At 36.9% G+C, this 16303-nt stretch overlaps 1 protein-coding gene across 1 annotated transcript; it reads right to left on the bottom strand.

The window, feature by feature from the left end:
- Positions 1-540: 540 nt before the first annotated feature.
- sim2 (SIM bHLH transcription factor 2) lies at positions 541-15035 on the bottom strand. Its single transcript, XM_058627820.1, has 11 exons — positions 14667-15035; positions 10654-10736; positions 8487-8576; positions 8115-8223; positions 6656-6741; positions 4596-4795; positions 4332-4438; positions 3975-4122; positions 3714-3867; positions 2821-3082; positions 541-1286 (listed from the first exon to the last, which is right to left on the bottom strand). The coding sequence occupies exons 1-11, from the start codon at positions 14839-14841 to the stop codon at positions 541-543; spliced, it is 2160 nt and encodes a 719-aa protein (XP_058483803.1). The 5' UTR covers positions 14842-15035.
- Between the last annotated feature and the right edge of the window lie 1268 nt (positions 15036-16303).

The raw sequence follows: 16303 nt of genomic DNA, 5'->3' as shown, positions 1-16303 counted from the left end.
AGCTCTTTCGTAACACACAAATTAATTAGGATAATACAAACTTCCTATAATAATATGTTTGGTTTATAGATTAAAATTAAGGTAATTTACACTAAATTTTACTTTCAAGTTGTGCGACAACTTAATTTATTTACTTTTATTGGGTTAATACAAGATTATAATTAACTTCATTCGAAGTCAATTTAACTTCAAGTTAACATCCATGCACGTTATATCACATTATGTTCATAACTCGTTAACTTGAATTTATACATTTTATTTTATTAAAATGTGATTGAACATTGTTAGATGAAGTTGAAGGTGCAAACAACTAAACCTTAATTTGTAAGTTATAATTAAATGAATGTACAGTATATCACTGTGTGTATGTATATGTAACTTGTTTACATTAGGCTTAATTAAATTGTGTGTTACCAACTGAAGTTATTCTTTTAAGTTTGTCCGGACAGTTCCTTCAGCGTGCAGAAAAGTCACATTGGATTTCAAACTATCCTGCAGGAGTGCAAAATAACCGCGAGTCTTCAGGGTTTCTCTCTTCCATCACCTCTCATTGGTGATAATGACTGATGTGCCGATGTAGTGTGGGATGTCTTTGTGACTCTCCGGAGATGAACTGGAGCTGTGGGTTTGACTGTCACAGCTGTAGGACGTCAGCTCTTTGCCATGATAAATGTGGCCGTCTGTGATATGGCTCAGTGTGGTAAAAGGGGGCGATTTGATGGTACCGTGTTTGCCCAGAACTTGGTGAAAGTTCCAGGACATGTATGGAGCTTGAGGGAGTCCCATCCCAACCCCGACACCTGCCAACATTCGCCTGTCCTCCTCTGCAGACTTGTGCTGCAGATCTGCACCATCATCGTGCAGCTGCTGGTCGTCATGAGCAGCGTGTGGATACCCTGCGGCTGTGTGACTGTACGGAGCCTCCATCATACACAGCCTCCTCTGCTCCAGCACCATCTGGACTGGAAGAGACTGGCCTAGACCATGAAGGGAGCCCACCTGCTCTCCTTTACTGAGTACCAGTCCACTGAGCAAAGGCCAGGCCAGGGCCCGCTCACCTCGTAGTCCTTCAGAACTTCTTGCGTGATGTAGAACGTCCTGGCTGAAAGGTTTACTGTCCTTGGTTTGACGGTGATGGGAATGAATATCCGTCACCCCGTGTTGGTCAAGCACGTGATGTTTGCAGGGTTCTTCCTTCAACCTGCTGGTGGACTGTTTGTCCATGCTGTTGGAACAATCGTGGTAGATGTCATCAGAGTATCCACAGTCCGCTAACATCATGGGGCCTGAAAGAGAGGACAACGTTCAGAGGCTGAAATTACGACAGAAAATCCATCCATCCATTCATCTTCTACCGCTTTACCCTCCACATGAGGGTCGCGGGAGGCGCTGGTGCCATTCCCAGGGTGAAAACCCTTCATCAGTCTATCGCAGAGACAAACAACCATCCACTCTCACACTCACAGTGTCCACTTTGCCTAATCCCCAAATCTGCATGTTCTTGGACTGTGAGAGGAAACCACAGAACCCAAAGAAAACAACAGAAAATATCATTCAAAATGTCCGTGTCAGCATCTGGCAGCATTTATCTTCAAGGCTGCTTTATTGTCCCTGAGGGGAAATGTGTTGTACCAGCAGTAAAATCCAAACAATAACAATAAATACAATCACAATCACAAACACGATGATAGTGAGTCATTTGAAAGGGCCAAAAGCAGCAGACTGACTTTTTAAAGCTGTTAATCCTCACAGTGCAAGTGGTAACGGGAATCATTCAGGACTGATGTGACCTTTATTGTGATCATTACCATATGTACATTTTCATGAAGGTCTCTGAGGGCCGTAGCAGCAATTTCGCTGCGCACGTTTACAACGCCCTGCGGACAGTTCTTACTTGTGATCGTGAGTGACCCGTACTGACAGAGAAAAGAGAGAGAATAGGAAAACGAGAGTGAAACAATCCCACGCAACTATTGCGGACAGTTAAATTCCAAAGATTATAATGGAAAATGTGGACTTTTTTTCATTGAGCGCATCAAAGCTCAGTTTGTCATCTGTCAACGTGCAACTGCACTAACTCAACAGCCTGATTAATCAGCAGTGGAGCGTCGCACGGTCTTTGAAGAAGTACTTTCAGTAAGATATAAGAATGTGAGGCAATTTAAACGATTCTATTTAAGAGGTGTTTAAAGAGGAATGTTTGCTACTTTTCTCCATCTGAGGAGCTGAGCCAATATTTCACCTCTTTTTTTTATTTTATAAATCCTCCCAAAATTAGACACATATAGTTGTGCATATGGTAAAAGTATGAAAAACACATTAAAAAAAAATCTATTTAAATCAATTTGTACTAGAGTCACGACTCAGGTGAAATTGGTGAAATTGCAGGTGAAATTGGTTGTGATCATGTGAGTCATGATCACAACCAATTTCACCTGGATAACAGAAATGATCATAATCAAAGTTCCCACAGGTGATTATGAATAAGGTGATTATTTCAGAAGAAATGGTTATGCCACGTCAAGTTGTGTTCATAAACAAGATCCAGACCAAAAGGACCAAAAGTTATCCCTTTCAGATAAAATGATGGGCCTGTAATTTAACCAAACAGTGACCAGAACCACAATGTTTTAATCAATCATGACGAGAGCAAATCTGTGCATAATCTGTAACATCTCGTATCATTTTGAATCAATAAATCAATCATTTCCAAAAGATGTTTGGTCAAATTAATAAAAAAAAAAAAAATAGCATTTTGCATTTTATTTAAAACATATGCACAAAAATCTCTTGTGGGTCCTGACCCAGTCTTTGGTATACCTGTGTGTTTTTTGGTTGCTGGCGTGCTGCTGATGTTCCATCCAACAGGCCCTTTGCTGTGTAGAGAGCTGTGTATGATCTGCTGAGCCAGCTGGTCACGGAGGCTCAGGTTGTAAATGGGGCTGCAGGACACTGGACTTGTCTCAGGGCTCAAGCTGGAGCTCTTTTCCCTGCAGGGAGTCACCGGGTGTATAGGTTTCTCTTTCCATGGCGCCTTCTGTGGGGAGCAGCTCACATGGTCCGGCTGAATGAACCTGTGCTGCTATTCACACAAAACCAAAGATCTCTTTTATTATTTCTACGTAATGTTTGGAGTCTGCCTGTGGTAAATTCAGCTGCACATGATATTGAAAGACACATGTCTATAGATGAATCTGATGACCAGTTTATGTGTTCCTCCATATAGCAGAGCCGCCATTACTGCAGTAACAGCAGCATAATGACTGATTTAATCCAGTCCAATCCAAACAAGTCCAGATTTATTTATAAAGCACAATTTAAAAAACAGCAGATAACATGATAATGTAATTAGAAGAAAAAGATAGAAGTTGAAAAAAAACGAACACAACAAACGCCACTCTCATTCCAAAATAAAAGCCAAGGAGTACAAATTAGTTTTAAGACAAATTTAAAAACATATATAGTGGGATGAAGCTCTGGTTTTTAAGATATGTACGCGCGACGACTTAGAGCTGCTGATCCATGGAGCGCGGCAACCTTGACCTTGGTTTTAAAAGGTCAGCTGCATGCACGGGTGCTAGTCCATTAAGCAGATGTGAGGAGGATTTCAACAATTAACATTAAAAAAAGAAAAGTGTTATTATTAAGCTTTAACATAATAGTCTCAGGTCTGTGGCAAAAAGTACTACTCGTAATCCGAGTGAAAGTCCTACCTCGGGATAAGGAGCTGCTCTGAGTTTGGTCGTCATCCTGACCGCTTTGGTTCTTGGTTGTTTGCGGTGATCCTCGGAGGAGAGAAGACTCAGACCAGGCTTAACAGCTCCATGCTGATCTTGAGATAACTGCAGCTCGTTGCACTCAATGTCACTGTGTGCAAACAGACAGACAGACAGACAGACAGTATGTGTTTGTGGTGATTTCACCTGAGGTTTGAACCAGGGATTTACAGGTAGAGGACAAGTGCACTGACTCACGTGAGGACATAGTTCACGCTGACAATACAGTGAGGTCTGGAGGAGCGGCTGTTGTGGACGATGGTGGCGTAGCTCTGCACCCACACCCAGCCTCCATGCTTTGATAACATGCGGTAGTACTTTGTGGTGACCTGCCCCTTCACCAGTACTACAGGGAACAAAAAGAGCGGGGTCAGATAGAAATATGCATGGTCAACTTATTCAAGGAACTAGAACTAGATATTTTTGTGAGAATGTAACCACATTGTAATACAGCCACATCGTCCCCACATCAGTTTGCTGTCGGGAAAGGTTGTCTAACCTTCTTAAAATTGTTGTACTTAAAATACTGCAGATTTAAGTGACTTGAGGACTCACATAAATGGTGAGAATAGCGTAGATGGAAAACATCACAGGCATGAACGTGGTGGTACAGCGTCTTCTCTATCAGGTCCTGTGGCTCGTACCCAGTCAGCTCAGCTACCCTGGTTCCAGCACAAACACAAGTGAACAGTCAGTATGTCCAAATTTCATAGTATTTCATGAATGTGTTGTGTAAAGATGCACTTTATTTTTGTCAATTATTTGTGATGTTTATGGTCCGTTTAGCTCAACCACCCACTCGGCAAGAGTCTTTTCTACCTTGTGTCCAAGAAGATGAGTTTGAAGTCCAGACTGGCTCGAAACATGAACATGTTGCTGTGGAGTTTTATCTCAGTGATGCCACTCGGGGGCAGTGAGTGACCCACTGCCACCAGACCCACAGTCTGGTAGCAGGATTCATACAGAGCCATGTCCATCATGTACTGACGTACTTTTAGGTAGCCACTGCAGTGAATGACCTAGGAAACAGTAGCACAATACCAGTGTCAGTGCACATTCAAAGGATATCTTTCTTTCTTCCTTTCTTCCTTTTTTTCCATTACTATGTTAAAACGTACGGTATATAGAGTTTATTATATCCTTTTTTTCAGCACAACCTCGGCAATCTGATGAAAAATGTCTTTCAATTTCACCAACGATATAAACACACCTGAGCAAAAAGTACTAAAAATGTTTAAAACCTGATTGAATTTGTGAAATTTGGAAAACCATCACAGTTCAAAGTTCACTTAAGAAGACAAAAGAGAAGGTTTTTAAAGCCTGAATATGTGACCTATAAACACAAACCACCAGGGTGTATATAAAAGGAGTTGTGTATTCTTCCCACGGCCATTTACCATGTCTGTACTTCACTAAGGGTTTAATTGATGGCAGCTATTACGTCTTACACCGTCTTTGGAGAAGTATTTTCAGTAAGATGTTAGGATATGAAGCAATATTAATGATTCTATTTAAGAGATGCTTAAAGAGGAATGTTTGCTACTTTTCTCCATCTGAGTTACTGAGATAACATTACCCCTCTGACACCAAGACTTTTTGTAAATTCAAAACCATAGGCGTGCATATGGTAAAAGTATGGAAAACACATTTTAAAAATGCACATTATGTTCATACACAAGATCCAGTATATAGTATAGATCCAAGAGAAACTCATCCATTGTGATTCTCTGTATGGGGTCTTAGACCAGTCGTCTATCCAACAACTCCAGCTTTTTGAGAGACCGCATCACACCTGTGTTGCACTCCCTCTACTGGCTTCCTAATGTTATTTTTAAATTGTATTGTTTTTTTATTGTCTTAATGGTTTGGCACCATCTTTCCTCTGAACTCCTTCACACCACATCCAGAGCTCTGAGGTCAAAGGACAGGTTGCTTTATCGATGTACCAAAAACCTGACTAAAAACTCTTCTGTAGCTGCCCTTATTAAACGATTTATCCAGCGAAATTAAATCACTTTAAAAGACAATTCTATTGAGAATTTGTATTATTTTTCACTTGTATGTTTTTTTTTGTGTTATACCTTGTTATGCCTTTTAATTTGTAAAGCACTTTGGTCAACCCTGGTTGTTTTGAAATGTGCTTGACTTGACTAGACATACACTTTTGACATGTACATGACTCGGCCTCACAGAAGCACAACATATAACTCCACACTCATGTAACGAGGTGTTCTCTTTGCCCCCTCTGAGCTGGAGGCCCCAGGAAATTGCCTGCTTTGGCTGCTCAGTTGTAACACACTTGCACGGGCCAACAGTTAGTTATTAGATGGCAAAAGAGAGAAACCACAGAGAAAGGACCGAATCAATATTCAGAACACCTCCATCTGCTACTGCTTTCTAAAGACACGTTCTAGGATTCAAAAGGATATGGCCTCAGTGTTTAACTCTGTGGTTGTTTAAGAATTAGATCAACAATGGCTTTTAAAATCTGTAGGTTACATTGAATATGTAAGAATGAATGAAATAAATCCTTATTTTCAGGATTTCACAGGCTTTTACTGTTATTATTCACATTATAGAATCATATGTTGTCTTTTATTGTAAAATTAAGTGGCTATGACAGGAAATGTGTATAAAGTGAGTTTTTATTGGGTTTCTTTGGTGGAAATACTACTACTACATCAGAGTAATATGGAATAACTGTGAGGTTACAGTAAAATAGAGGACTTATAAGGGTAATACTACCCAATTACAGTCTTTTATAGCACAAATATGGTTACAGGAAACAGCTGTCAGTTTAAAGCAATTCACTACAGTGACCTGAAAGTACAGTATCTAAGACAGAGACATTTGCTGTAATTTTCTGTGAAGTCACTTACCTTATATCCTCCACACGTCAGTCCTGCATTTCGTTTAGCCAGAACACACTTCATCCTCAAGAAGAAGGAGCGCTCTATTTCATAATCTATCACAGAAAAACACACATTATTTACTGTATTGTGCATTACGGTACAGTACACACACACTTGGCCAACTCTTGGTTGAAATAAAGCTGGTAGAAAAATGTGACTGTTTAATGACTGGGAGGGAGTTTGTGTTGCTCCTGGACAATCAGTCAAAAACTCTTCTCAAGCACTGGGGATTTATATTATACATAATAGTAAAGGCCACCCACGCTGTCTAGTGATTTTAAGTTCAAAACAGGGGCACGGCAGCAATTTTCAAAACTCACAAGGTTAAAAACAAAGCTGTTAATAATCAAAGAAATACATAATTTAAATCGGGGGACTCAAACTAGCAGCCTGCGGGTCAATTCTGGCTCCTCCCCACATCCGGTCAGCATTAAGTGTCAAAAATAATATAATCAAACCTTTTTTATTTTTTTTTCGCTTCACATCAGTTTAAACTACTCTTACTAAAGATGTTCATCATTCTCATCAACAATAAGAATTTAAGTTATCAGTTCAGAAAGTACATTTACAATGAATTACAACTGTAAATATTTGTTAGTTTAGTGCAAGTTTTGATTATGTTTTCTTATTTGATATTAAAAATTAAATATTATAAAGCTGAATTGAACTGTTTATCCCCTTTTCTAATTACAAATGATAAAAAGGTTAAGAAAAGTATTTTTTTTAAATTTTATGACAATATTAGCAGTTTGAGTTAGAGGCGCCTGCCTTAGATCACTATCAGATACATGATACACATGTAATAGTATTGTATAAAGTACCTTGGGGATACTTGAGTAAAAGTAGAAGTATCTTACCAGAAAATGACTTTGGTAGAAGTTGAAGTGACTTTTTTTTATAATATTACTTAAGTAAAAGTTAAAGTATATGGCATTTACTGCACTTAATTATCAAAAGTCATTTTCTGATATAAAATGTACTTAAGTTTTAGAAGTTGCCTGGTGGTAGGGCGAGTTGTCTTTGAACTGGACGGTTGTGGGTTCAATTCCTGGCTCTGCTAGTCTATATGTGTCTTTGGGCAAGACACTTAACCCCATGTTGAAGCGTATGAAAGATGTGTGAATGGCAAAACTATAGTGTAAAGCAGCTCATCAAGACTAGAAAAGCTCTATATAAATACAGACCATTACAACTCTTCTTCTTCTGATTTTATTATATATATATAATATATTATATAGTTATATAGAGGAAATGTAGTGGAGTAAAAGTAAAAGTTGTTTGAAATATAAATAACAGTAGAGATACATACATTTTGTACTTAAGTACAGTAACAAAGTATTTGTTATATTACAACACTGGTAATAGTGGAGTTTTCATAAATCAGTGAACATGGGAACTCCATAATATGTCCAGTGAAAGACTGTACCTGGAGGGAAGTGATGGTGTGGGGGCTGGTGAACACCCAGCACAGCTGTCATCTCATCATGGTCTGACGGGTGGATGTACTCAAATATACTGTTTCCTGTGAGCTCCACCTGCAGCACACATGTTTCCAACAGGCGCTCATGAATGTGCAGTGATCACACACACACACACACACAGTTATAATCACCCACAATGCAAGACAAAACATAGAATGGTATTGAACCCATGCAGAAATCAGAACAATCCACTTCTGGCACATTCCATGATGTGGAATGTTTGTGTAATCAGCTATTGCACTGGATGCTACATTATACTATTATTATTATTATTATAATAAATACTTGATTTAGTTTCAGTGTGACTGAGCTCTTACCTGAGACAGGCCGAGATGGACTGATGCTGTTTCTGATATATACATGATTTTCCCATCAGAGGCAACAATAAACACAAAGCCATCCAGAGTCTGAGAGGAAAATACAAAATAAATGTGTTAGAAATGTTCATGATTCTTATTCAACCCCGCCGCTCATGCCTTTGACTCTACAGTCAAGATAAGATAAGATAAGTGAACACAGATTTCACGATTCCTGGAAGGTAACATCACAAACATAGGCGAAATTCTTTCTGAGTCGGAGAGAAAGTGTTTAAACGATACATTCAAAACAGTATTTGAATGTTATTTAATCCACATAAATATTGAGTCAGACCCTATACGCAGACCAATTATGGAGGGAGGAATTTTGAGGGCAAGCAGAACATCGTGCTCTCTCGTCTGCAGCAGACCACACATTACCACCACTCAGCAGCAGCTGCACTTTCCTAAATCCTCATCTCTCAGGACTTGAGGGAGACGATTCACATTCATACCTACGATGCTTTAGGCTACTTATATTTTTCATCTTTTTTTAAAAATGGACAGTAGTCAGTTTGGTTGGGTATAAGGTGTAAGGTGTGGAAAATTAAATAAAGAAGGTAAAGATGGGGATCTATCTAAATTTAAAGTTATTTAAAGCACTCAGTGACACCAGTTCCATGAGAAGCTCTGGCTGTAACAGCACTGATGTTGGCTTCAGTAAAAAAAAAAAAGGGGGGGGGGGGGGCAAAGGTCACTTGGATACGGGTTGGGATCACAGGGAATAAATAAGCATAAATCATACAAATAAATAAAAAAAAATGCACATATAGTAAAGAAACATGTGGAGAAAGCAAATTCAATCAGTTAAATATTTAAATTATTGGGTGTGGTGCAAAGTGCCAATTCTAAATTGAATTCCGTGAACTAACGACAATGTTGTAATGTACTGTGTATCACCATTGAGATTTTCACTGGCGGTTTCCAATAATACACCAGAGTGTGTGAGCTGTGTGGTTTTTGGTGAAGTGGAAAGTGAATCTCATTTTCTTTTGCACTGGACCAAATATGATGATTTAATGTACCTTGAAAACACTCGACAGAAGCCTGACATTTTTATTCTGCTGTACCACCAAACAAAAACGGAAGTGAATGTTTCATTCAGATTTACATTTTCTATGTTTGTGTCAAAGGCCTGTGCAGGCCTAGTATTATACTACACATGGCACTCAATTTCATATGATGTTCTTAGTTTATTGTATAAAAAGTATAGCATAGTATATCATATGTATAGTATAGTACAGTACAGTACAGTACAGTACAGTATATTATATTATATTCTACTATAGGGTAGTGTAGTCTATAGTACAATACAGTATAATAAAGTATAGTATAGCATAGTACAGTATAGTATAGTGTAGTGTAGTGTAGTCTAGTATAGTATAGTATAGTACAGTATAGCATACTATATTGTATTATAGTATAGCATAGTATAGTATATTATAGTATAGTATAGTACAGTATAGCATACTATATTGTATTATAGTATAGTATAATATAGTGTAGTATAGTACAGTATAGCATACTATATTGTATTATACTATAGTATAATATAGTGCAGTATAGTATAGTACAGTATAGCATACTATATTGTATTATACTATAGTATAGTACAGTATAGTGTAGTACAGCATAATATAGTATAGTATAGTATAGCATACTATATTGTAGTCTACTGTAGTATAGTACAGTACAGGATAATGCAGTATAGTATAGTACAGCAAACTGTATTATATTCTAGTATAGTATATAGTATAGTATGCGTAGTGTAGTGCAGTGTAATGTAGTGGAGTCTTCTAGGATTTTCACCCACAACCATCTGTAGGGTTTACAATAAATAGTCAGAAAATGAGAAAAGCAGCAGTTCACCGGGCAAAAACGCCTTGTTGATGTCAGGGATCAGAAGAGAATGACCAGACTGGTTGTCTGAATGTACTATATACTGTGTGTATATATACTGTATATCAAAGCAGAAGACCACACCAGGTGTCACTCCTGACACTTCATTAGGTTACTGAGTACTTAGTAACTAAGTGGTCCATAAGTGTATTTTAGTTAGACAAGCATAATCATAACAGAAGAGGAGCACATTAGAGTGTCGGACCACTATGTTGTTTCCTGTACTGACTTGTAAAAGATGAGATCCCAGTTCTTTAGCCGTGCTGTCCAGAGAACTGAACTGTGGTGGCTGACCCCATCCATCACCCAGACCTGCAGACACACACACGCACAATAAACAGATACAAATTAAACAGTTTGTTTTCGAGTCATAAAACAACAGACTACAATATATGAGCAGATAAAATAATCCATTATTTATTTAAAATCAGATATTAAACATTATAAAAACCTCTCATATATCTATCCGTCTATATACAATATGAAACAGCCAAAATATATTTAAAATAATTTAAAATTTATCCTAAAGTGGATTGTACTGCTTAAATTAAACCTGGAAATTCAAATCAAGCACTCCCTAAACAACTGCCTGCTGTTCCCTGAACCACGCAGCTCCAGGTGGTGCAGTAATGGCAGGTACAGGTTCACTTTCCATAATTCTGCTTCTACTTCATAGTCTGGCCATAAATCCTTGTTTTTGCATTGATTTTTTTTACACATTATTTTCTTCTGGTGTTGATATTGTTAATATAAGGCTGCAAATTTTACTATGTAAATATTTTGTGTCACTGAAACCTGCTGTGGTGTGTGTGCGCTTGCATTTCCTGTAAATATTGAAGCGTTTGTGGTATTTTGAAATTTAAATTTGTGAGTAAAGTTGGTGCAAAGGTTCTGGCAAAGGGTTTGTGGTGATATGTGATGAAATGCACATTCCAGTCTCTGCGCTCAGTCACGAGCACATTCTTCAAACTCACACTTTCCACTTTGTCTGTAACAAAATCTAACATTATTAGACAAACTGGATTTAAACTACTGAATTAATGTTAATCATCCAATATAGTGTATTAGATACACTGTCATTTCTTTGGGTCACTTTCATATTAACAGTTTTCTAGTTTTACAAGCACTCATTATTTTTTTTTATCCCCTCCCAAAAAATATCCCTTCCTAAGATACACATCACTCATACAGTAGTGAAATGACTGAGCCATTTAAACCCACATTTAAACCCACAGGTGAATAAGGATATTTATATATTGGATAGACACATTTGAGGATCAAATAATATGTGATTTTCCTTTTTTCTGTCCTGGCATTGAGTGATTTCTGCATCTAAACATCCAGTAAAGACTCATTTTTTATCAAAGTCCTGGGATTGTTTTCATGATCTAAGCCCGGTGATGATAAAACCTTTTGTTTTATTTATAAGGAATTCTGCTCCTGCCTGCTTGTCCTTTAGCAGAAACACATTACAACATACATGATTAGTGTTATATGCTATATGATTCACATAATGGACTGTTAATAGATTTAGTCTAGTTTTAGTTTTAGTAGATCAAGTATGCAATGCTACTTGTCATCTGCTACAAAAGAGGGAAAACCGTCAAATCTTTGCTCTGTGGAACGCATCACTCATGGTTTTAGCCTCTTTAGACTGACTCTACCAGTACATTTAAGATTTAAAGTTAAGGATCTTTTCATTATTAACAAAGCATTTACTGGTTATTCACTTACAAACTTGCTCTTACCTTAAGATTATCTTTTTTTGTGTGTGTGTTTTTTGTGTGACTTTTCTTACTTACTTTCTTTTTCTTACTAAAAACTATACTTACTTTGTTTTTTTAATTTATTTCTACACCAAATTTTTATTTGTGACAAACACTGTTTTGAATGTGATAAATAGTGATTATTATCATCATTATTATTATTATGCACTTTTATTTTGGTTTAAACTTTAGAGTAAGCACATCCCAAAATGTATAATTTGGATGTTGCAGGTTAAGCCCTGACTGATTAAAAACTTGACTTTCTATCTTTCATTATAACATTATAATGTCTGTTTTAATGATGGTCGAGTCTCAAGAAGTGGTTATTTTGAAATAATGTTACTTTAAAACATTTGTGTTTGTGAAGAAAAAAATGATAAACGAGTAAACAAATGCTCTGCATTTGTGTTTTTCATCGAAAACTTCATCTGGATTTGGACGTTCTTTGAGTAATAACTCCAACTGAGTCAACTGACAACTCTGTAAAATAAATAAATAGCCTCAATATGTGGCATGAGAGAGAGCAGATGAATGGGTTGTTGTGTTTGGAAAAAAGATGGAGAAACATGAACTTTTTTTTTCTTTTTTTTAACCAGAGAAATAAATTTGGGACAGAAATGAAAATCATTTAAAAATGTAAGTGAAAAGACATGAGCATACAAAAACCCAAAACAACTTAAATGAAAACAGAAACAATGAGTTTCTGAAGGAGTGACCTTTATTTAATGTCTAAAATTCTAAAATGAACATTCAAAAATGATGACAGCTCCCATGAAGAATGAGAATACATCTCTATATGTGCATGTGTGTACATGTATTCATGTGTTCATATTGTATAAGTCATTTTTATTTATATAGTGCGTGCTTCACAATAATTAAAAAGAAATTAGAAATGAAATAGAATGAATTGTTTATTATATGTATTTTTTTAACGTTTTAAGTGTAGACCGTTCACAGTGATCTCGCTGATTTTTTTGGGGATTTTCTTGGTTTATATTAAATTATTTAGAAAAATCCACAGGGTTCAGGATTATTTTTTCTTTGAAGGCACACCGTCATTAAATAAATAAATAAATAAATACATTTTCAAAACTCACACCAGGTTAAATAAATGTGCTGTGTGTCGGGTCTAAGAAGGTCTCGGGTGGGTGGCCCGTCCGTGTGATTGCTCTGACTCGATGAGGAATGACAGAGAGGAAAGGTTCTGTTTTTCTGCCCTCTAACCTGAACCCATGTAGCTGCATGCGGCCCTAATGAAATAATTCACGGTGACGAATGAGCGCGAGGCTTGGACGAGACTTCAAACGTTAATCACGCCGAGAGAAACGAAAAAGCGACAACTTCTGCAATTAACCAAATTAGTTTAACAGCCACGAAATTACGGCGGAGTGATGGACAAATACACCGAAATGCACCTTTACTGCTTCCTTTCTACAGCTAAAAGAGGCAGTATACTATAGAAGTAGTACTACTAGGAATATAAATAACAATAATGAAAATAAATTGTGAAAAATAATATTAATAAACTATTTTATTTGAAGCTGTAAAACGGACGGTCTATATGATTTCAGAATAAAACACCAAAAGTCGGGACTTTTTTAAATTTAGCTTTATTTTAAAAGCTGTTGGTAAAAACAACTTTGTCCTGAGGCGCTGAGTTGTTTTTTTTACATGCAATATTAATGCCTTTATTAACGGTAACAGTGTTATAATTAACACTCATCAACACCAATATTTAAACATTTTTTTAATTTAAAATTGTCAGTAAATAATTTGTTCAAATCTCCTTATTTTAGCATTTGTCTTTTTTACACAACAGTCAAACAGCTAAATTTAATAAAAACTAAGATTTCGTAACTATTTACCTTTATATCCATTATATCTCAAATTATTATTATTATTTTTAAATTCATAAATGACCTGCTGTCAATAACAAATAATGTGTTTTGATCACAATTCAAATGGTTGCGTCACTGAGGGAAATATCGAAGAGCCGTGTATTTTATGTCAATGTAATATTCATAAAACATATATATTATATTTTTATTCGATCGGTTTGAATTTATTTCAAGTGATCAAACAATTATCTTAAATCTGGGTGAGGACACGTCACGTTTTTGTCACACGAATGTATTTGGATTAATGTTCATTTTTATGTTTTGATCACACTTATAATGTCAGTTTCTCACTTCACATGTCACTTCACATGTTCATGCATTATATATCATGGGGACGCCCTATTTATTTATTTAAAAACACTTGTATTTCTTTTATTTTGTGCTTTGCAATAATTAAATACCGTTTTGTCTGCACTGACACTGACCTGCTATATATATATATTAATTCAGTTTTTATTTGTTGTGCCTTTTATTTATTCTTCTGTACAGCTTTACAAATAAAGTTGAATTGAATCTATCTATCTATCTATCTATCTATCTATCTATCTATATCTGATGATGCTGGATGGAGGTCCTACCGTCGGGGAAGACCGCTCTCATCTTCAGGTAGCTGCTGGTCAGTCTGATGATGGAGGCCTTGTCCAGTTGTGAGGTGATGGCTCCGGGCAGAGGCAGCAGCTTCGCCAGCTCATAAAACTCTCCGTTCTCCTTCTCTCTCCGCGTCTTCGCAGCGTTTTTGCATTTTTCCTTCATCTCTGCACGTTTGTTTTCTTTCACAGAGCGATTCTCTGGCTCTCCACTGAGATGCTTTCCATAGACTTTGGTGACATCTATTTCACCTGGAAATTAAGACAATGATCCACTTGGTTTTGTGGATTTGTGAATTGTCCACATCATCATAATCCAGAAATGTCCAGCAAATGTCAGATCAGAAAAAAAATTTGAATGATGGCAAAAGTTTTAGTGGCTGATCAGATCTCGAGGACACTGCAGTAGAAGACTGACTGAAGAGAGAGTGGTCTACACCGTCCTCTCTCTCTCTCTCTCTCTCTCTCTCTCCCCCTCCCCTCACAGCACAGTGGGCGATCAAACAGGTCTCATGTTCACTGAGGAAGAAAGATGCTTCACTCACCCTATACTGTGTGTGTGTGTGTGGGTTAGGATTAGGGTATGTGCCTTAGTTGTGATGGTTAAGGTTTAGGATAATGCATAATGTCTATGAGGTGTCCTCACTAAGATATAAACACAAGTTTGTCCAGGTATTACTCATGTTGTCCTCACAGGGACAAATATCCAGTCCCCATATCATCATTTTATGTTATTTTAAGGTGAAGACATGTTGTATGGTTAGAATGAGATTAGAATGAGGTTACTGTTAAGGTTAATGTTAATGTTAATGTTAATGTTAGGGAAAGGCCAGTATTAGTTATAGTTACGGTTAGAGTAAGTCTATGGGAAGTTAATGTACATCAATGTAATGTCCTCTGAAGTCATGGACTCTCTGTGTGTGTGTTTGTATTTGTCACCTCTTTAGGACCTTTTCTGGCATAAATATTGACCAGTAGTCCACATGGAGACAAAAGCCTGGTCCTAATGAGGCAGAACCTCATTTCTGAACAGCTGGTTAAGTGTGGTTAGGGTTAGACATTAACTGGTTATGGTTAAGGTTGAATTAATTCTGTCCAAATGAAATGGGAGTTAATTCAGTGTCCAAGAACAATAGCTCAGGAGACCTGTGTATATGTGAGAGACATGAAGTAAAACTTGTTTTTGGGCTTTTTAACATATTAATGCATTAATGTCTGTGGGCTTTCCAATAATTACAAGATGCTACAGTAACACCACTAAAATATCATTTTAAGATAAGATAAAATAAGATAAGGAAAGATACTCCGAGATAGTCCCACAGGTAAATTTGCAAAAACATGTTTACAGAACTTTATCAGTCCAATATCAGACATTATTTTAGGACAATGTTACATCAGGTACCACAGATACAGTGGATACCTGGAGACAGCATTTGTACACAAAGACCATTAGGGTTTTACAGTTTTACAGTGATACTGTATATCATGTTTACTGCAGCTTTATTTACTTAGCTTAGTTTATTTAAAAGAGAGAGAGTGTACGTTTAAACATAAATGCTCCACTATGTCAGACTTTAATTTACATCTGCAGTCACGTAACAGGTCGAAACAACAGAAAATCATCACAA

The sequence above is a fragment of the Solea solea genome, chromosome 4 (assembly GCF_958295425.1).
Source record: "Solea solea chromosome 4, fSolSol10.1, whole genome shotgun sequence".
Classification (NCBI taxonomy): Eukaryota; Metazoa; Chordata; class Actinopteri; order Pleuronectiformes; family Soleidae; genus Solea; species Solea solea.
The sequence above is the reverse complement of the archived record's forward strand: the minus strand, read 5'-3'. Positions and strand labels throughout refer to the sequence as shown.

Bases quoted from the DNA above. Each gene is read 5' to 3' on its own strand.
- sim2 (XM_058627820.1), bottom strand. From the start codon at position 14,841: ATGAAGGAAAAATGCAAAAACGCTGCGAAGACGCGGAGAGAGAAGGAG. The intron at 10,737-14,666 runs GTAGGACCTCCA...GTGTGTCTGCAG, and splicing joins GAGAGCGGTCTTCCCCGACG to GTCTGGGTGATGGATGGGGT. The intron at 1,287-2,820 runs GTATACCAAAGA...CCTCTCTTTCAG, and splicing joins AGCAACCAAAAAACACACAG to GCCCCATGATGTTAGCGGAC.